Here is a 22,877-nt window from a genome sequence, read left to right as displayed (position 1 = left end):
ACCTATGATATAAATAGATCCACAGTCAATAACCTAGTCAGTATGACTCAATATGAGTCATGTGGAGGTGCATGCTCAACACCCTGTACCATACCATTGAGGTTAATAGACTGTTTGTTACAGACATAATGCATGAGGAATATTTACTGTATTTGGGCCAGGGACTTAGGCATGGTGAGTACATATCATAGAGTCCTCACGCCCCCTTAGGGGTCCCCCTACGCCCCTTTCGGATACTCGGACCTTCGGAATCCCTCGGGCTCCGCCCTCGAGGCTTATGCATGGTGTGCAGTACTAGGATTACTTTGTTACATGTTTCATGTACATGTGTACTTACATACTAGCCTCACTACATACATGTGTTAGTTAGTATTTATAGTAGCACTAGTACACATGTAATCTCTACTCTGAATCTTAGTTCCTACTTCATCACCTCTTGTCTTCTAACTCATCACTGTGGGCTCCTCCGGACTTCCCAACACTATTATACCAGACAGGGGCCCCCAATTCGCACCACAAGTGATGAAAGAATTAAATAATTTATTGGGAATTCAGACCAAACTGTCCACAGCCTTCCACCCCCAAACAGATGGACAGACAGAGTGTAAGGGGACACTCCTATTTTCTCTCCTTTCCTTCATTCCATGGACTCTTACCTACATTCCCTTCATTCCCCTTCGTTCCTTTTCGCTCCCTTTCCTTTCCACTTCCTTTCCACCCACTCCTTTCGCATCCGAGCCGCGTCCGGTGACTCCGGAGTCTTCCCGCACTTCGGACTCGCTCGGGCTCGTCTCGGACACTTCGGACTCGCTCGGACTCATCTATACTCTTCGCCCTTACTTCCCCAAGTCGCTGGCACGACTCCTGTGCATTTACCCTCCACTTCATTATCACATGCCCCCTCGTACCTTGTGATATTCGTTCGTACCTGTGGCTGGTGTACTGTACAGTTACCCTTCATTCCTCCCACGCTACTACAGTATATACTTCGCTTCCTAGCATGGAGAATCCCCATCCTGTTCTCTTTGGATTCTCCCTCTGCTAGGTGAGCAGCTCTCTCATGTATTGTAGTTAGTCTTATTCATTTCTTTGGATTCTCCCTCTGCTAGGCCTGCGCTGTCGGCCATCTTGAGGTTGCCCTTACAGCAGAACAGGATCTCCCATCCTGGCACCAGAGCCCTACGGAAAACGTCCTGCGCCACTCCGGACTCGTTCTCGACGTCTCTCCGGTTTTGCGGACATTCCGGATGCTCTCCTGCTACTCCCACCCACCTCTGAGGACCCAAGGAACTCCATCCCTCGCTTCCCTAACGACTCCGAAATGCCGGGCGCTTCCAGCCAGATCCCGCCATCCGAGCCAGTCGCTTCAGGACCGGACTCCGAGACTTTGCAGACCTTGTGGGCTCAGACGTACGAACACCAAACCCAAATCAGCTCCATCCAGGATACACTTGCCCGAATCGAAGGACTCCTCTTAACACCCCGTCCGACTACTCCGAAAACAACTCCGGACTCCGAGCTGAGGGGCACCGAAGCCTCCCAGCACGCCCCGAGTCGATCCGAAAACACCCCACGTTCCCGCCTGAAGCCCGCCTCTCCCCCGATCTTCGACGGAAACCGCAAGGATGGTCGCGCGTTCTACAACGCGTGCTCCATCTACTTCCAGCTCTGTCCGGACCACTTCCCGACCGAGCAGGCCAAAATCCTCTGGTGTCTCTCCTTCTTCCAGAAGGATCGAGCTAAGGAGTACGCGGACATGGTGCTCCGGAGTCCGAAGGATCCATACTTTGCGTCCTGGGCCGCCTTCGCAACCGAGTTCCGGACTTGCTTCCTTCCGGATTGGGAACGCGAAGCCGCCATGCTAAAACTGGAGTCCACCCGGTACCACCAAGGGCGTCGGACTTTCCAGGAGTACCTCGACGAGTTCCGGGACCTTGTAGACCAGTCCGGATACACTGAGGGCTCCAACATCACGATGAAGTTCCGCCGCGGATTGGACTCCATCATCCAGAGCCGTGTTGCCGAGTCCGCAGACTGTCCGGACGAGGATGACTTCGAGGAATGGTACAAGGCAGCACAGCGGGTTGCTGACAACCGTGCTGCTAACCAATCCTTCCACTTTGGCGTGCACTCCGGAAACTCCGGACACTCCGGATCCCTCGTCCGACCAGCAGCCAGCTCCGGAGTTGCTTGGACTCCTGCGGGTGTACTCCCCACGCCTTGGACTCAGCTCCCGCCTCTGCAACCCCGCTTCCAACTTCCGCCTCCTCCGAAGGCTCTCTCACCCGGCGTCCCCATGGACGTCGACCACACCCGCTCCCGGCCCGCCGCTTCACAGCTCTGCTACCGATGCGGCAAGCCCGGCCACATGTCCCGCGAGTGCCCACTCCGGTACGACGTCCGGTTCATGACCACCGAGGAGCGGATGTCCGCCATTGAAGATCTCTTGACCGCGGCCGACGTTGTAGAAAGTACGGGGACTTCGGAAGGAATAGACGATGAGGGAACGGCCCCGGTTGAGGAATCGGACACGGCGGATTTTGTCCGGACCAACGAGTGATCAGTGCGACCTCGTTGGTAAATAACCGATTTGCTTGTCTTAGCGTAGACGAAATAGACGATTCCTATCACTCTGATGATTCGTCCGACGCTAAGCAAACGACTCCGGTTACAATCCGCACACTCCGAAGGTTTCGCCCGCACTGGGAACAGCGGCTACCCAGTAGCTATAAGATCTCCGCGCTGCCCGGCAAGCTTTCGCTAGATATACCCATTGAAGTGCAGAGCACGGATACACAACACAGATGCACCCTGCAGGCCCTGGTGGACTGCGGAGCCACCGGAGTCTTTATGCATCCGCGCTTTGCGGATGCTCATGGTTTCACCCGGCGCAAGCTGTCCGCTCCGATCCCAGTCTTCAATGTCGACGGATCACCAAACGAAAACGGATCCATCTCCGAAGTCGTGGACCTTGTACTCCGGTTCAAGGATCACACGGAACGGATGCTGTTCGCGGTCACTAACATCGGACGCCAGGACATCATCCTCGGATACACCTGGCTTCGGAAGCACAACCCCGAGATCGACTGGCAGACGAAGGAGGTGACTATGAGCCGCTGTCCGTCCGGATGCGATACCTGTCGGAAGGAGTTCCGCCATGACAAGCTGACCCGACGCAAGGAGTCCATACGACTCCGGGAGTGTCGTACGGGTCCGATGCCAATGGTCAAGGAACTGCACTCGGACGATCTCCCGCAGCTTCAGGACTGCGAGGTCGACGACGAGGATGACAATGTCACAACTCCGGACGACTCCAGACTTGAGAGGGGTGACCGTATCTTCGTGGCTATTCCTCCTCCGACTCCGGAGTACCTTCGGAGTCTTCGGGAAGGACATATCCGGGCTTCGGAGACGGTCTCGCAGCGCCTCACATTGGCTTTCCAGCGCAACAAGCCCCACGATCCTCGGAACAGCGCAGTCCCGGACTTCCTCCGAGAATTCGAGGACGTCTTCGCCAAGGAGTCCTTTGATGAACTGCCCATGCCGCGTCCGTGGGATCACGCCATTGAGCTAATGGACGGAGCGGAACCGACCTCTACCAAATGCTACCCGCTGTCCCCCTCGGAGCAGAAACAGCTGGACGAGTTTCTGGAAGAAAATCTCCGGACTGGTCGGATCCGCCCCAGCAAGTCGCCCATGGCTGCCCCGGTGTTCTTTGTTAAGAAGAAGGACGGATCGCTCCGCTTGGTCCAGGACTACCGGAAGCTCAACAGCATGACGGTCAAGAATCGGTACCCACTTCCGCTCATCTCGGACTTGGTGGATAAACTCCGGAACGCTCGCTACTTCTCCAAGCTCGACGTCCGGTGGGGTTTCAACAACGTCCGGATCAAGGAGGGCGACGAGTGGAAGGCCGCGTTCCGGACTACGCGCGGACTCTTCGAACCGTTGGTAATGTTCTTCGGACTAACGAATAGCCCATCCACCTTCCAGACCATGATGAACGACCTCTTCCGGGAGCTCATTACGGAAGGTGTGGTCATTATCTATCTGGATGACATTCTGATCTACACCAAGACGCGCGAAGAGCATTGCTGGGTTCTCAAGCGAGTCCTAGAGATCCTCCAGCGGAACAAGCTCTTCCTCTGAGCGGACAAGTGCGACTTCGAGCAGACCAAGGTGGAGTATCTCGGAGTTGTCATCTCTGAGGGTAAGATCGAGATGGATCCCGTGAAGGTTTCCAGAGTCGCGGACTGGCCGACCCCTCGGACTCGGACTGAACTCCAATCCTTCCTCGGGTTCGTCAACTTCTACCGCCGCTTCATCAAGGACTACTCGCATATTGCCCGGCCTCTCTTCGACCTCACTTGCGCAAAGGAATGGCAGTGGAACGACTCCGCTCAATCCGCATTTCTTCGGATCAAGGAGCTGATCACTTCGGAGCCCGTTCTGGTCTTTCCGAAGGAGGATCGGCCATACCGGGTTGAAGCGGACTCGTCGGATTACGCTACGGGTGCGGTCTTGTCGCAGCTGGATCCGGATGATGGTAAATGGCATCCTGTCGCATTCTACTCTAAAAGTCTACAGGCTGCGGAGCGGAACTACGAAATACACGACAAGGAGATGCTTTCAATCATCCGGGCGCTCGAAGAATGGCGGCACTACCTTGAAGGCGCAGAGACTCCGTTCGAGATCTGGACGGACCACAAGAACCTGGAGTACTTCATCAAGGCCCAGAAGCTCAACCGCCGTCAAGCCCGCTGGTCGCTATACCTCTCCCGCTTCGACTTCACTCTCCAGCATCGTCCGGGTCGGACTATGGGTAAACCGGATGCTCTCTCGCGACGCTCGGATCATTCGGATGGTAAGGATGACAACAAGGATGTAGTGATGCTCAAGCCTTCCTACTTTGCTGTCCGTGCCACGGGTGTCACTCTTGAAGGGGAGGAGAAGGATATCCTCACGGCTATCCGGACTGGAGTGCGAGATGCGAAGTTCAAAGATGCAGTGGCAAAGGCGGCAGAGGAGCTGAAGAAGACCCAGGGCAGTCGCAAGACAGTCCGGAGCGCGGAATGGTCTCAATCGGACGGACTCCTGATGTTCCGGGGTAAGATCTACGTTCCGGACTCACCGGACTTGCGTCGGACCATTGTAGCCCAGCACCATGACACTAAGGTCGCAGGACACGCTGGCAGATGGAAGACCCTAGAGCTCGTTTCACGCAGCTACTGGTGGCCCAACATGTCCCGGTACGTCGGATCCTACACCCGCCATTGCGACCTCTGTCTCCAGACGAAGGCCCAAAGGCATCCGCCCATGGGTGAACTCCATCCGCTTCCCATTCCGGATGAACGCTGGGATCGCCTGAGTGTTGACTTCATCACCGAGCTTCCGGAGTCCGATGGGTTTGATGCTGTCATGAACGTGGTCGACTCCGTAAGCAAACGCGCCCACTTCATTCCGGCTCACACCACAGTGTCTGCCCTCGGATCCGCAAACTTGTACCTGCAGAACGTCTGGAAGCTGCACGGACTCCCTCGGTCCGTTGTGTCCGACTGGGGTCCGCAATTCGTCGCAGAGTTCACCCGAGAAGTCTACCGGATGCTCGGAATCAAGCTGGCTGCCTCCACTGCGTACCACCCTCAGTCCGACGGACAGACGGAATGGACCAACCAGGAACTCGAGTCCTATCTCCGGATCTTCGTCGGAGAGCGTCAGGACGACTGGGCTCGCCTCCTACCTATGGCGGAGTTCGCGTACAACAACCGGGTCCATACGTCCACTCAGCAGTCACCCTTCCTCCTGGATACCGGCCGTCATCCTCGTCTCGGGTTCGAACCTCATCAGCCACCGTCTCGGATGGAGTCCGCAAACGAGTTCGTAGACCGGATGAAATCCGCAGTCGACGAGGCTCAGTCCGCATTGGTCAAGGCTCAGGACGACATGAAGCGCTACTACGATCAGCGTCGGACCCCTGCTCCGGAGTACCAACCGGGTGACAAGGTTTGGCTGGACTCGTCGGACATCAACCTTGCCCGACCCTCCCGGAAACTCGGACACGCACGACTTGGTCCTTACAAGGTCGTCCGGAAGGTTGGCAAGGCAGCGTACCGGCTCCAGCTCCCTCCGGGTTTATCCCGTCTCCATCCTGTCTTCCCCGTGGTCAAACTCTCTCCCTTCGTTCCGGACCCCATCCCAGGTAGGCGCCCTGTCGCTCCGCCACCTCCGCAGCTCGTTGACGGAGAAGAGGAGCATGAGGTAGAAGAGGTCCGAAATAGCAGACGGTTCGGTCGGGTTCTGAAGTATTTGGTGCGCTGGCGAGGCTATGGTATCGAGCACGACTCCTGGGAGCCCGCGAGCAACCTCCAGCATGCCGCCCAGTGTCATGAACCATGTTTGTAACATGGTAATCATGTCGGAAATCTAGGGTTATGCTCAATCAAACACCCAAGCTCCCTACTCTCTCCCTCTGCAATACCTCGCCTATCCTCCCCGAACTATCTGGCTCTAGGGAAGCATCCCCTATCCTACCCCTCACCCCTATCTATAATATACCACATGGGATCTTACCCCTGTTCGCCTCTCCGCCCCTCTTAAGTCTTTAGGGGTGCCACTATTCTCTTCCCATTTCCATTGGAATTCTATTTCTCCCCCCGACCATTTCTTTGCCCATCAGATATTCCATTAAGAACTCCCTTTTCATCAGAATAATCCATATTCCTTCATTCCTTTCATTCGCACAGCTGGGCTGTTCTATTCGGACCTTGGCTGTGCAAATTGCACAGCCCAGCACAGCCCAGCATAGCCTTGCACAGCCTTGCACAGCCTTATGTATCCATCGGAACATACGGAATGCAGCTGCGCATTTCCTTTCCTTTCTTCTGCATTTCCTTCTATCTTCCGTACAGAATTATGTGACTATTCTTTCTACCGGACTTTCTGATTCTTGTGACGGCCTAACAACCGTTCTTTCTACTTTCCGTGCACAGCCTAGATATTTTACATATAAAAATCCAATAGTGTAGCTAAGTTGAAAATAAATCTTTTCCCCCCCAGTGAAAGGTTCACTCAGTCAGTCCTCTAGTCGTATCAGTCCTCAGATCTTAGTCATTCCGTCGTCTTAGTCAAGTCTCAGTCATTCAGTCGTATTAGTCAAGTCTCAGTCAGCCAGTCGTATTAGTCAAGTCTTTTAGTCATCCAGTCAAGTCAAAGTCGATCTTACTCTCAGTCTGCAAGATCATCAATCAGTCAGTTATCCAGGCATACCAGTCGAATTCTGGTCTTCTAGTCGTCCACTTGGTTCAACTTCAAGTACTGCGTACTTGAAGAAGTTTGTCACGGTAGTTTTTCGTTCTCTAATCTTTTATCATCCCCCTATCTTTCAAATTCTTTACCCGGTACCCCTTTTGTTCCTTTCTTTCACTCTCTATTCCTTTTATACTAACCCCTTCCTGTTCTACTGCGTATCTGCACCTTTGTTTATTTTTCCTCTTCCACGTTACTGTCTCCGCTCGTGCTCGTGACCACTCACGCTCGCGTCCCCTATCTGAAAGAAGCAGTCATTGGACCTCCTCACACAGGCCCCTGTACTATCCCTGTACCACCCCTGTGATACTCCTGTACTACCCCTGTAGTCTTGTTTCACTATCGGCATACCTTGGCAAGACAAATTATACGCTCCTATCAGAGATACTAGGTGTTCGAACAACCGGGCTCTCACTTGATCTACTAGCAAGACCCAGTGCTCCCCGGACACTCCCCTATCTCAGGAGAGTGTGACATAATCTTTGGTGACCACCGCAGGACACCTTTGTCTCTGTATTCATCGTATACTGTTCTCGCCAAAACATGTCATTTCATGAAACAACTCCTCCTCAATCAGTACATCAGTCTGATCTGTTATCCTTATCGCCAGAACCTCAGGCACAGACATTCGAGTTTCCAGATCCTGTGCCTCCTCCACCGACCCCCAATCATGATCTTCCTCCTCACATGGCTATGCGCACACCCTCTCGTGGACATTCTAGCCCTGAGCTTTCCGCTCAGATCTTCCGTTCATTCCGTTACACCCCGGACATGATGCCCATGTTGGGTGAGCGCGGTGCACCCCCTCTATTTAAGGGGAGCCATGAGAAAGTCAAATCGTTCCTTAAGAAATTCAACACTCTATGCGCCCGGTATTCGGTGACAGACTCTGCTGACAAATGCGAGCGAGTCCTTGAATACTGTAGCGATAAGGTTGTTCAACTCATAGAGGCGCTTCCAGGATATCGAAGCTCAGAATGGGACACTCTGGAAACAGAAATGAAACAGCACTTTGATGCTGACCGGAAGGAAACCCGCAATACTATCTGCCGACTCTCAAAGTTCACTGCTCGTCAGGGTGCCAAGAAAATCAAGTCTCTCACACAGTGGAAACGGTATGAACGAAAGTTCATAACCATCTCCGGATGGCTGCGCAAGGCCGATAAAATAACCGAGAACCTAGAGGCCACCTATTTCTGGCTGGGCATCCACCTCGATACTCGCCAGAAAATTGAGAATCGGCTCTATGCTCGTCACTCCAATATCTCCGCCAAGACAGCATTCCCCATGAAGCTAGTCTCCGAAATTGCCCTTGAATTATTCGAAAGGGACCGCTTCGAGTTCAATCTAGTCAGCGCCGGATATGATTCGGAAGATGAATCCTCTGATAGTGATTCTGACTCCGATGATGATGAATCAGAGGAAGATGAAGACAAGGTCAAAGCCCAGCTCAAGGCCTTAAGATCTCAGAAGGCCCACAAACCTAGAGCTAGGAAGTCTAAGGCTCATGATAGTGCCATTGACCCTGTCATGGAGGAAGTCCAGGCTATTTCCCCTACATATTCTTCGCATAGAACTCCTTCACACCGAAAGTCTTCGTCAGGCGATTCAGAGGTTGAAGACCTCATTAAGAAGATGTCCCAGATGAACATCAAGGATCCAGATTATGCTGTCACATATTATCGGGCATTCTGTTTGGACGAGCGAATTGCAAGAATCTTTCCTGAGCCAGCCAAACAAGCTATTCAAGCATCAAACCGGGAGTTCTCTCGACAGGCTTCTACCACACCTCGCTCAAGTCTTCCTCCGCCAGCCAATCAGAATGTCAACCCTTCCACTTCCCAGAATTTTCCGCCACGACCTCCTCTTAAGTGCTATGGATGTGGAGGCCAGGGACACGGGCTTAGACGATGCCCTCCGTTGAATGACCTGGTAGATCAGGGAATCATCTCCAGGGACTCAGAAGGGCGTTACACATGGCCTAATGGGGAGCCGATTAGGCGCAACTTTGGCGAGGACTATCTCCCAGCCATTCAACGCATTCGCAGCCAGGCATCCCCTGTAGTTTCCAACTTCATCACATCGTTTGACCCTGAGGATTATGTGTCTGAAGGAGAGGAAGAGGAAGAGGAGGCAGAAGAGTTCCTAGCTGAACTAGACCCTATGGATGTTCTAGCAGCAGAACGTGCACCCAAGACAGTCACCATGACTAGAAAGGATGTGCTAGGCAAACCATCTAGTTCAAAGGCGCGCCCGACGGTCAACGAAGAAACGGGACGGCACACACGTTCTAAAGGGGCTGCCCCTGAACCTAGGGCAGGCCCTAACGTACGGGCAAAACCGTCTACTTCCAAGATTCCTGCCTTGACAAACCCGGTTCCTGCCGATATTCGTCCCAGGCACGAGTTTACGGCGGAGGACATTGCTATGGCCGATGATGAGACACCAGAGCCCAGAAAAGGAAATGCCGCGGAAGCAAAACCCAATGATCGTGTTGCTAGGGCACCCAGGGCATCTGCACGTCAGGCTGAGATTCTAGATCCAGAGGAGCAGGAAGCTCTTTTCCGCCGAGGGCTGGAATCTACCTTCCAGATCTCCCTTCAAGAATATCTTGCGGTTTCAAAGTACGCTCGGGAACAAGTGATGTCAATGCTCAAGGGAAGATCCATGAAGATAGCCAATGAAAACGCAGTGCCTGAACCGGTGAAGAATATCACTGGCTCGATTCCCCAGAGCTTCGAAGTCCAGATCGAAAATGAGGATACAACCAAAGGACCTCTTATAGTGGTCCCCATGCGCTTCGGAAAGGAAATCATTCATGCGGTTGTAGACTCTGGGTCCCAACTCAATATAATTCACGCCGACGTCTACAAGAAGTGTATTCGCCTACCGGTGGACACATCTAAAGTCCTCACAATGAATGATGCAAATGGTGGATCAGGGGAACTACGAGGCTATGTAGCCAATGTTCACCTAACCTGCGGAAGTGTGGACACGGTTGCAAGTCTCTATCTCGGACACAAGGCCCCCTTCAACCTCCTTTTGGGAAGACCCTGGCAACGTGCTAACCGAGTTTCGATCGAGGAACGAGATGAAGGGACATACTTGGTTTTCCGTCCCAGAAACGAAACCACGAAGTATGAACTCTTAGTCTTAGAAACTGTGAATCGCCCAGAACAAGTGCTACGCAGTGTTTTCCGCAAGGAAGACTTTGCGGTAAACATGGTCAAACCCTCTGTCCTTGCCGCAGCGCATAGTTTCACATCATTCATTACCACTGAACCCTTCTCAGAAACTCAGTTGTCATATGATCACTCAGAAGACAGTGACATAGAATCAGTACATTCGGCACATATCTCTTTCCCGACATCCACTACTACATTGGCTAGGCTTTCCTCAGTGGAAGCATCAAGTTCCACTCAGAAAATGGTGGAGTCATCGGTTAACTCAACCAGCTCAGAAGTATGTGAAGGCCCAAGCGAGCTGGAGACAATGGATCAGAGAGAACCGGCAGACTCAAACATTGACCTACAAGAACTCTCCTATATTGCCCCACCGTGTTATTGTCTCCACAGTAAGGGAGAGGGCCCACTCCTTGGTACGGACAGATTTTTCTGTATTAAATGCTGGGGAGACTACTTGGACGAGTGTCTCCTGCTTGACGAGACCCACGGAAACACTGAACCAGAAGATGAGAAGGAATCAGCCACGCACATACACACACTCAAGAGTACGGTCCTACCTGATAGATTTGGTGGACATGATGGGTTTACTATAGACTCAGGAGGTTCTCAATGGGGGGATTCTACTGGCTATGATGCCCCCAGTGGCTTTAATAGCACCTCCTCAGCTCCTGGAAATGTCTTGGGGAATATAGAAGATTTGCACGCACATCCTTCACCCTCGGTCCATCAGAAAAACTCGCAAGAAGTGCTGGCAGGTTTCCGTAGTTTGCCCCCATCGCCTAAGATACGTCCATCAGAAAAGCGAACTCTCGAGCCTATACTGGAAGTCCCTCACAGGAATCTGGAAGCTGGAACTCCACCCGGAACTTTGCAATTTTTCGACTATTGGATTTGGTGGGATACTCAAGAATACCCTGAGAATGGGATACCAACCGGGGGATTGGAGCCCTCATTTGAGGAAACCGAACACGCAGACGCAGAAACGCAGATAGGGCCGTCAGGCTCCCCAGAACATTCTAATTGTTCTACTCTATGTACAGTGCACCCCGATTCTAATTGCGAAGGGAATAGAGTCGAAGCGGCGCGGGAGCATGAATGTGCCGTATCTGCGTCCCTAGATCTCTCCAGAAACCCACCACCCAGACAAAGTGCCGAAAGCGGAGGCCCAATACTTCTGAGAGACGATGAGATGTCATCAAGATTGCTGACTAGCGATTTCAACTTACCGCTGTCTGCGATCAACTCCCAGGAAGAACCGTATCCTTGGGAGAGACCGAATTCCCAGTGGGACAACCCGCCCCGATCCTCGAGAATCTTGTACGACACTTTGACACGAAATTCATCGCGGGGACAGGAAGGCCTAGGATTTGGCGAAGCCTTGGGAAGCGTCCATAGCGCGTTGCAATTTGGGCATCCCTGGTGTAGCCCGCTACCAACGAGAGCGAGCACGGTAGAAGGTATTCGGTTCGTGCGAAAACACGGAGGTGATGGGACATCCCAAGACTCTTCACCCACGAGTGCCCCGAGTGAATTGTCGTCTCCATTATCTGAAATAGAGATCCTGCAAAGCACAACCCCACCGACAAATCCTAACACTACATCAGAAAGAGTCCGCGTAGAGCAGTTGCACTCACTCCGTTCCATTTTGAGTGATCCGTCAGAAGAGAGACCGTCTGCTCAGAGTAATGAGAGGCGCGGGTCTCGAGCCGGCGCAAGCCTAGACAAGAAAACGGCCGGCCCCGAGACGAGGGCAAGGCCACAGGGCGACAGCAACGCCTACGAGAATGTAAATGGGCCAAGTTCTAGAAGTCAGAACTATGGAAACTCACCTGATCTGGAACTTATGACCAGAGCCACTGTGGACTGTACCCGATGCGACGGAAAAGTAGAGGAGATGTGGCGCGGCATGAGAAGCCCAGTAGGTAACCAAGAGGTAAGTTCGCAAGAAACGTCGGCAGAGCTAGGGTGGTGCAGCAACGAGGGACTGGCAACCCCAAAAGGGATATGCGATAACTCGCAAGTCGCCGTCGTTGAGCGCCACGCAGAATGCGCAAGTGCAGAAACCCGGAGAGTAGGACCCAGCGGGAGCTCGCCGAAATTCTCTACAGAATGGGGAGAAAGGGCGCCACAGTATCTCGCTAGCCCTACCAACCAAGGGAAGCGTTTCCCACCAGAAAATCGGTATGGAGAAGCGAAGGATGATCAGTGTTGCGGCAGATGCAAAACCCCGGTGCAACAGGGCTCAGAGGTTGGCAATTCTGCCAAATCGTGCCGACCAAACGTGAGCGCATGGATTAGAACAGTAGGCAGTGGGCGGCAGGATGAGCCCGCTGTGGAAGCGTTCGATTCGGCCAGCGCAACATATGCCGTCCCAATAGACCTGCCTCCGCCTGCGGTAGGGCGAACTCGATGCCTATACGGCCACGCAGAAACGCCTGCACGGCGTGGCCTGAGTACGCCAGAGAGTATGGATAATGCGCGACGCCCCGCCCAGCGGTCGAAGATAGGCCCGGAAGAGCCGACAAGGACGAAAGAATGTCTTGAAAAAAGTGTAGGGCAGGGGAAGCGGCAGGAGGTACCGAGAGGACCGCGTTTCGAAGGAGATCGGGTAGGAATTGGTAGAGGGATGGTGATGAATAACCCTGGTCGGGAAGACCTAGGCTCCAAACCACAGCATTCGCCAGGTAACGAGGAAATAAGCCAGAGCATGAGTGAGTACGAAGGGGAGGACTTACCTGAAGTAGGAATTCCCCATGCGTCTCCCACTGCGCTCGCTCGGAAATGGCCTAGTGATGCCGGCGAAACGCAGAGTAGCGCTATCGAATTCGCTACGCCGGAAGAGGGATTCCTAGAACGCGATTTGAGCACCCCCGTCGTGAAGAAATCGTCGGATCTTGAGGGTGTCCCAACGGTTGATTCGCTAGCAGAAGAAGCTCTGCGTCCGCTCTTATTATATACCAAACCAACTCGTTTGATTCCTTCGGGGGAAAATCTCAATCAGTCCGATATCGTTGTGCTAGGTCTTGAAGCACCGCCCCCGCGAATCCGACGAAGTTGGCTTGCCAGCGTAAGGGAAAGTCGTACGGCCGAACCTCCCAGGTCGTGTAATGCCGAGGAGGATCGTACAAAAGAGAGCCCCCATACATGGTGGGGAGATGAAGGAGGGCGGGATGAGAGTAGAACAGTGAACGAGACTGCCGGAAACGTTAGCAGACAAACTTCGGTAATAGAACGATACGAAGAGACGCGCTCATGTGCTCTCCAAGAACGCGCACTCTCTGCGAGACTGTCTTGGAAGGGCCGTTCGTGCCAGCGTCTCAACGAGGATATCGACGCGAACCAGCCCCAAAATCAACGAGCACATGTAGTGCAGACCTCCCAGGCAACCCGACCGGCCGTGTTCTTGCTGAACGAATTGGATCTCGATGCACGGGGAAGACGTCCTCCCCGCGTCCTCGCACATCGTCATGGCGCAAATCCAGAGGCTCGTTGTTGGTGGCACTATCCATCAGAACTGTATTGGATGCCAGAACGACAAGGTAAGGAATTCCAGACGACGAAGCCGTCAATTCTGAACTCCGCGACGAATAATGTACGCACCTACGTCTTGGAATCGCCGCCCCTCCCGCTATTTAATGCACCGTTGGATACGGTCGGCCCCCCATCCTCGAAACTTACTCTCAACTCGCTTACCAGCACACCCAGCTTACCAGCACATATTTTTCAAAGTCATATCGCGAGCGACATGTCTTCCAATAACTACGCCGCTGTTGCCGACGCCGTCAACGTTCCTGCGCACCCCCAGGCCACGATTGGGCGTGTCATCCAGACGCTCGTTCGCACTGGAATGCCCCCTGCATACCCCGTTGATCGCGTCCCTCAGCCTCATATCTCCCTTCCCATCCAGTTCCCCAGCGGGGGACAGGACCAGGCATTGCTCACGGCGCAGCGTCTGCAACGCTACGGTCTAGTCCAGGCGGCTATGACCCAGGCTCAACCCCAAAAAGTTGCGGGGGTTATGTCGTCCAACAACTTCGTCGAACATCAGTCCCATATGGTGAACAACGGCAAGATCAGGATTTATCTTGCCAACGACGCAGAAGTCAGTAGGCGAAGTTCCATCGTTCCCCACTTGGTGGAGCGAAATCGCGGTACCGCCTATCTCATTCTCCTTGAATCGTTTGATGCTCCAGCCGTTGATTCCCCTCCCACTCCTTCCCATCGTCTTCTAGATGCGTTCACTTTCTCCATCGCAGACTCCCAATACCCCTACAACATCATTGTACCTCCCGGCGTACTTTCCCCTCGTCCTGTACCAGCTGTTGTGGAGCCCGTCGTCCAGAGGGCAGCCCCTACCATCAGGATTCCGCCTCGCCGTCATTCGTTTGGAGAAATCGACCAGAACCGTGATGAGGATAATCAGAGGCCTCCTCGAACGCAAAATGCTCGCACACGTGGAACTCGACGTGGAGGAGCTCCTCGTCAGGTTCCTCGCCGCCGCTCAGCAAGACTCAGAGGCATCTCAGCGTCAACCGTAGACGTTGACCATGTGTCAGAGCCTATACCTGAGCGTCAGGAGACTGCTCCTCGATCCTCAGAGGCCAACCAACAGTCCTTTCGGTCCCCCGTTCGTACCGCAAGTCCTCCAGGACTCCCCATTCCCAATGACGCCATCCGTCACAAGAATATTGAAGACCTTAGGAATCTTCAGCGGCGTGTCCGCCTTGGAGCTTCCTCCGATTCCCCTTCTCCTCCCTCCGATTCCACCTCCCACCGAACCTCGAGCCATGCGTCGGACAATCAGGAACCCACTCAACCCTCGCTTGAGCCCATCATTAAGGAGGAATATCAGAGCGACCCACCTATCCTTTCGCTCACGCTGGAGGACCCCAAACCTTTGTCGGAATCCGTAGAACGTTCGCCCCCCAGGAATCAGCTAGCTCTCAACCAAGAATTTAACGGTGCGAGGTCTTCTGGTGTTCTCACCACCCGTTACTATAGGTCACCATCTCCTATGGAATCGTCCGAATTCACCCAGCCCAGCTTAGGAACTGAAGGTCGTCCCCCTTCCCCAGTTCTGGGAGACGTTACCATGAAAGACGACACCAGTTCGTTCCACCTTCCGTCTCCAGCCACCTCTCTTCCTACTCCCACTGCAGACAGTCCTAGCATTTCGGATAATGAAGGGGGAGCTAAGGAAGGGAACTCTGAGGCCCTCAGTATGACTGTCTTTTCCCCCAGTGAGTCTGACATCAATCGGGCCTACGCCTCCATCAATATTCAGGACCACATCACTCAACTCCTTCGCCAAGTAGCTTCGGAAATTGCAGCTGAAGAAGGGGAGGTACTTGTGCCTTCCTCCAGCCCTGCTCAAGATACTCCACCCATGGGTTCATCTGCTGCTAAAGGAGCCAAGAAGCCTCGCTTCGGTTCTCCCATTGGATCTAGGATGGACAGAAGGAAAGCCATTCGATCTCGTCCTCCACCATCCAAAGGCAAGGGTTCCACTTCATCCTCCACACTCAACCAGCCTCCTTTGCAGCATGCCTTTCATGTCTGGAGACCTGAGTCTGGGGAAGGCCCTGTCCTCATCATGCCTGACTCTGATTCAGAAGAGGCAACAGAATTCTTCAAGAATGCAGTTGTAGTAGAGGAATCTGAGGACAGCTTTGTTGTCCAAGTTCCTCAGGGCTCTCATGGCCTTGCAGCTGCTATGAATTCTGCCTTCCAGCACAATCACCAAATGTTGCAGGAACTTCTGGATGAGGAGAAAGAGAATGTTCCTCCTGGCAGTGAAGTAGTTGTGGGTATGGAAACCACCAGCAGTATGTCAACTCAAACTCCTCCTCCCATCCCTTGTCATTCTGCTCCCACCTCTTTCCCCAGAATACTACAACAAGAATCCCAACAAGTCCAAGGAGACAGAAGCCCTGTAGCTTCTCTCCATCCCACCTCTCCTCTAGAAACCAGCCCAACTCCAGAGTCACTCCTTTACCCAACCCCCACTCCAGTAATCTCGAAGTTTTCAGTATCAAAGGATGGCATAGAAGGACAGGTCCAGGAAGGAAGTGAAGCAGAAAGAAATGGTTATACCCCTAGTACCAGTTCACCATCATCTCATGTACACCATTCCTTCAGTCCAAAACCAACCTCGTTTTCACTCGTTCAAGGATGTCTCATCTCGCCAGTTCCACTCTGCATGATCCATGCTTTCACCAACTTAGCCGATCTTTTCATTAAGGACTCCTACCTTGAAATTCGTCATGACCAACCTGATCTTTGGGGATTCAGCCATGCCTACTCTACTCTGTTCATGACAGAAGGGATGGCCATACCGGTGGCATCTGACACCATAACTAAAGACTATCCTCCTTTCGGACATCCATATGTCAACCCTGAAGGCCAGCTCGTCATACCCGCCTCGTCCTCATTCTTTGACTACGAAACTCAGCCCTATCCATATGATGGATTTACCAATGTCCTAATGCCTAGGGGAGACTCTCGCTTTGGACGTTGGCAAGATGACGGAGATTATATGATCGCAAGGATCGCATTACTGTGCAAGGAATACATCACTCGGGAATATGTTACTCCGGAAATGTGGGGACGATCTGAGCCTACCCAAGAAGAAAAGAAAGCGCAGCAGGCACTCGTTCAAGCCAGACTAGCCCCACCCCGCTCCTTCGACTACGTGCATCATAATTTCATTCTTGACGGTCATAGGTTCGACATGGACTGGTCCCAAGACAAACTCAAACTTAAAATTCCCCGCACACCCAGCTCATATGAAAATACCGCTGCTCTCTTCATCAAAAACTATTCCAATCCATGGGCCTCGGAAAAGGACGAAATACACTATAATCTATGGAACCCCAAAATATCTGCACTCCGACACCTCCGTCTTCTTCATATTGCCTTCCTTCGCATCATTACAAGATACCTCCTAAAACCAGGATTCACTTTCCATTTAATGACCTCGCCACTCCTCACCAATGCAACACGCCACTACTTCACCCATCATTGCCATATCTTTCGGGTCCTATTCTACAACAAGCCACTGGTCTCCCAAGGTTTTTCCCACACCTGTTTTCATTCCCGTTCACTACTCAAACCCCCTGTCGAGCCCCTTCTCACCACTTATAAGGCCAACCCCTTACTCACCTCTGAAGAGGATGAGTACTTGGCCAACGTGGCAAAAGTTTTTGACTCCATGGGACGGGGGTGCATTGGAAATGCTGCCCGCACCATGCGTGGACTTGTGCCGGACTTACCCATCAGTGTCGACATTCTTTTTCAGGCCGAATATTTGGACCCCTATGCCATGTTTGATTTTGCCGGACATCGCCGTGCTATGTCATGGCGTATTCCCTTATAACTCTGGCACCGGTACCCAAGCATCATACCACCCTCTTTTCCTTTCTAAAGTCCATCACTCATTTTCACGCTTGAATTCTACACACTCCCTTCCCCATCCTTCATTCCGCCAAAGCCACTCTTTTCTTCTGAAGGGATTTAGAAACGGCTCTTTCATTCGATTTAGCAAACTCCTTATGTCATATATGTTCCTTTACCCCGACCTTATCCATCTTCCTTCCCACACTACCTACCAACTCCTCTGTGAGGATCCAAAGTCCCCTAGCCCCTTATGGTCTTACGCTGTGACAGTAGCCAGTACCTCTACCTCCAGCAGCGAGGCTTCAATGCCATCTCTTTGGGCCTACTATGTTGAAGGTTCAGAAATTGATACAGTTGACTCCCCTATCGACATCTATACACCACCGCCTGTGGAATGTCTTTACATAGAAAGCCGTCTCACAAAAGATTTGGATCGCATCTCAGCTCTGCTCACCGATGTGGATTGGGAGGAAGACTCCATCTTAATTCCAACACCTGAGGATAGTGCTTTCGGCTTCCAGTTCAAAGCATTTGGCGCATACAAACGGGTAGCCCAGAAGGTTCATCCTGTCTCGGGAACTTATCCCGAAGACGCCAAAGTCAGTCGCTCCATGCCAGAAGATCCACTGGACTCACTTCCGCCACTACCTAAGGACCCACCAGAGTTTCTTCCTACTGAGAAACTCACCAAGGAGCGCATAGAAGCCATGGAAATTAACAAAGACAACTTCTTGCTCCCAGAAGAAGAAAAGCTGTTCAAGCACATCCTCCGGCTTAACCAAGATGCACTCGCCTTCGAGGAAAGCGACCGTGGAACTCTACGAAAAGATTATTTCTCTGATTACAAGATGGCCACTATACCTCATACTCCCTGGGAGTTCCGCAACATTCCAATTCCGCCTGGAATTCGGGACAAAGTTATTGAAATGCTCAAAAGCAAGATAGACGCCGGAGTATATGAGCCTTGCCAATCCTCATATAGAGGAAGGTGGTTCTGTGTACTGAAGAAGAATGGGTCCCTCCGAATCGTCCATGACCTTCAACCATTAAATGCTGTCTCCATCCGAGACGCGGGACTACTACCTATCATTGACGATTTCGTTGAGCCCTACGCTGGGTGTCAGTGTATTACAACCCATGACCTCTATTGGGGATTTGACGCACGAATAGTGGACCCATCGTCTCGAGATATGACCGCATTTTGGAGTCCCTTGGGATTGTTACGATTAACGGCGCTTCCCATGGGGTATACAAACTCACCAACGGAGTTTCAGAAGTGCATGGTGCACATACTTCAACCGGAGATTCCCCATGTTGCCAATATATTTGTAGACGATCTACCTATCAAAGGTCCTAAAACCCAGTACTTGGACAAGAATGGAAAGCCTGAGATGATTCCCGAAAATCCAGGGATTCGCCGATTCATTTGGGAACATGCCATTGATGTACATCGGGTTATGCACCGGGTCAAGTGTGCAGGTGCTACCTTCTCTGCCAAGAAGGCCCAAATCTGTAGAAAAGAGGCAGTAATCGTCGGACAGAAATGTGGCCCAGAAGGACGAAGCCCCGAAGATGATAGAGTTTCCAAGATTCTCAAATGGCCCATCTGTAAGGGCAACCTCAAGATGGCCGACAGCGCAGGCCTAGCAGAGGGAGAATCTAGCAGAGGGAGAATCCAAAGAGATGAATAAGACTAACTACAATACATGAGAGAGCTGCTCACCTAGCAGAGGGAGAATCCAAAGAGAACAGGATGGGGATTCTCCATGCTAGGAAGCGAAGTATATACTGTAGTAGCGTGGGAGGAATGAAGGGTAACTGTACAGTACACCAGCCACAGGTACGAACGAATATCACAAGGTACGAGGGGGCATGTGATAATGAAGTGGAAGGGGAATGTACAGGAGCCGTGCCAGCGACCTGGGGGAGTGGGGACAAGGAATAACGAAGTGGGAAAGGAAGATGGAGGTAGCCCGGACGAGCCCCGAAGTGTATCTATGAGTCCGAGCGAGTCCGAGCGAGTCCGAGCGAGTCCGAGGCGTCCGAAGCGCGGGAAGACTTCGGAGTCACCGGACGAGGCTCGGATGCGAAGGGCGTGAACGGAAGGGAAGCGGAAAGGAAAGGGAATGAAAGAAAGAGGAAAGGGACGAGGAGGAAGGGGACAGGACAGGGGAAAAGGGGAAAATAGGAGTGTCCCCTTACACCATCCTCACCACCCCAAAGGAAGTCCGAGGTTTCCTGGGGCTTTGTGGAACTGTCCGCATATGGATTCCCAATTATTCTCAACTCGCCCGACCCCTTACCGAACTTGTACAAAAAGGGGCAGACTTCATATGGGATGAAAGAAGACAGGAGGCATTCGACACACTCAAGAGTAAAGTATCCAGTGCTCCCGCACTGCGACCTATTGATTATAGATCCGACAACCCCTTGATCATGTCGGTAGACACAAGCCTCATTGCCGTCGGATTCATTCTGTCTCAGAACGATGAGAACGGAAAAAGGCGGCCAGCACGTTATGGCTCCCTACCCATGAACGAAGTCCAGTCCAGATACTCTCAGTCCAAGCTGGAACTCTATGGACTGTATCGAGCACTTCGGCACTGGCGTATCTACCTCATAGGAGCCCCCAAGCTTGTTGTGGAGGTGGATGCCCAATACATCAAGGGAATGTTGAAGGAACCAGACTTACAGCCCACCAATGCCATGAACAGATGGATCCACGGAATTCTTATGTTCGACTTCCAGCTAGTACATGTCCCAGGGGTCAACTTCAAGGGACCAGATGGACTGTCAAGAAGGAAACATCTTCCAGAAGAATATATTGAAGACGATGACTCCTGGCTAGATGAGATAGCCCTCTACATATTCCTAGTCTCCACCACACTCCCCGCTCCTACTCCAGAAGGTTACAAGGTTTTTGCTTTGCCATCCGTCAAGAAGTCTAGCAAAATGACAAAGTTACTTCAAGACATTCATGACTATCTCACCTCCAACTCCCTTCCTATACTTCCGAGTGCTCTGCATAAGAAGCGTTTTCTACAGCAAGCCAAAAGATATTTTGTTCATCAAGATCATATGTACCTCCGGAATTCAGCAGAAATTCCCCAGCTGGTTGTCACTTCAGCTGACCGGAGGCTATCTATCCTTCAACAGGCACATGAATCCTTAGGCCATAAAGGAGAACACTCTGTCCTAAAGCTGCTTCGCTTCTGATTCTATTGGCCTCGACTCAAAGAGGATGTCCATTACCATGTGTCTACATGTCATGACTGTCAGATCCGAAACACCGCACAAATGCAAATGCCTTACGAGATCTCCGCCCCTGTTCGAATCTTCCAGAAAGTCTATCTGGATGTCATGGCCATGCGGCCTGCCTCTGGAGGATATGAATGGATAGTAGCAGCCAAAGATGATTTAACGGGTGTCTCCGAAGCTAAGCCCATGAGGACAAATGACTCTCACAACCTATCCCAGTTCTTATGGGACAACCTTTATTGTCGATATGGGGCGCCTGAGCAAATCGTCACCGACAATGGGTCCAAAGTAAAAGGAGCTTTCTCTTCGTTAGCGGAAAGATTAGGAATACCCCAGATAAAAATCACAGCATACAACAAGCATGCCAATGGAGTTGTTGAACGTGGCCACTACATCCTTCGAGAAGCTATTGTTCGTTCCTGTAAAAAGAGCTCCAACGGACTGCCCCTCAACTGGCACAAGGCAGTTGGGCTGGCGGTATTTGCTGACCGGGTCACAGTCAGCTCAGTGACAGGATATTCCCCATATTATCTACTACATGGGACTCATCCTGCCCTGCCCTTTGACTATGCAGAAGCAAGCTTCCTGGTCACAGGATTTCGGAGCGGTATGTCTACGGCAGAACTTGTCGCCTTGCGAATGCTACAGTTGGAAAGGAGAGAAGAGGACCTAGCTGCTGCAGCTGAAACCCTTAAACGAGCCAGATGCACATCCCGAGACCAGTTCATGCGACGTTTTCATCATCGAATTCAACGAAACACCTTCGAGTCTGGAGAACTTGTGCTGGTCAGACATAGCCAAATTCAAGAATCTGTTTCAATGATAAAGACCTCACCACGATACCTAGGCCCATATGAAGTGGTTAAAAGAACCAAGAAGGGAAATTATGTGCTTAAGGAGCTTGACGGAACTCTTCTACGAGACGCGATTGCCGGCTTCAGGGTTATTGGGTATCTTTCAAGAGATGACCCTGAATTCCTTTTAGAAGATTCGTCAGACTCTTCGGAGGAATTAGACGGAGCCGATGGGCAACCAGAACAGGAAATCAATGAGGAGGGTTATGACCCTGAGGAACTTACTTATTAACGCTCGTTATGCGAAAATCCCCACTTCTTTCCTTCCTTCACTACCTACCTCGCCCTTTCAATGATGCGCACTATCTCGTCCCCTGTCCCCAGCACAACCCTACTCAGACCGCCCATCACCATTAAGATAGAAAAAGAGGAGATACAGATTTCGGACGTCCAGGGCAGCCCTGAGACTATACTCGGTCCGCCATCAAAACGATCCCGTGAAACGCCCATACTGACGCTTCACAGTCCATGATTTCAATCAACTTCTAGATGCCGAGATCGAGGAAGCAGACCCTTTACCACCAGTCATGGTGTCCGGCATGCCTTTGCGAAGCGACATAGGCAGCCTCCCCACAGCCCGGATCCGTTGGGTTATTTCCCCGGATTCTGGAGAAGCTGAGCGCCTCCTTGAGCTCGACTCACCTACGCTTGCTCTTCGCGCATGGATGCACTGCCAGCCCGACGACATGGCTTTTGTTCTCGACATCACCAGATTCCGGGGTCGATATGTGCAGCTCAAGCTGCAAATCTTCCCCAATGGCTCTGTCCCTCGCATGCCGCTGTTTAGGTCGATGTGGGTGAAATCATGGGATGTCAAGATGAGTTGGAGGGATAGGTTGAGGGCACTGATTGCCATGTATAGGGACCCTCGCTTCCATCT

At 52.1% G+C, this 22,877-nt stretch overlaps 1 protein-coding gene across 1 annotated transcript; it reads left to right on the top strand.

Annotated features, from left to right (window-relative positions):
• Positions 1–7,992: 7,992 nt before the first annotated feature.
• PC9H_006777 (uncharacterized protein) lies at positions 7,993–16,426 on the top strand (the record flags this gene model as incomplete). Its single annotated transcript, XM_036776318.1, has 2 exons — positions 7,993–16,315; positions 16,377–16,426. The coding sequence occupies 2 exons, from the start codon at positions 7,993–7,995 to the stop codon at positions 16,424–16,426; spliced, it is 8,373 nt and encodes a 2,790-aa protein (XP_036632337.1).
• Positions 16,427–22,877: the final 6,451 nt, after the last annotated feature.

Source organism: Pleurotus ostreatus (assembly GCF_014466165.1).
Source record: "Pleurotus ostreatus strain PC9 chromosome Unknown scaffold_4, whole genome shotgun sequence".
Classification (NCBI taxonomy): domain Eukaryota; kingdom Fungi; phylum Basidiomycota; class Agaricomycetes; order Agaricales; family Pleurotaceae; genus Pleurotus; species Pleurotus ostreatus.
Note: the sequence above shows the minus strand (reverse complement) of the source record. Positions and strands in the feature narration are given on the sequence as shown.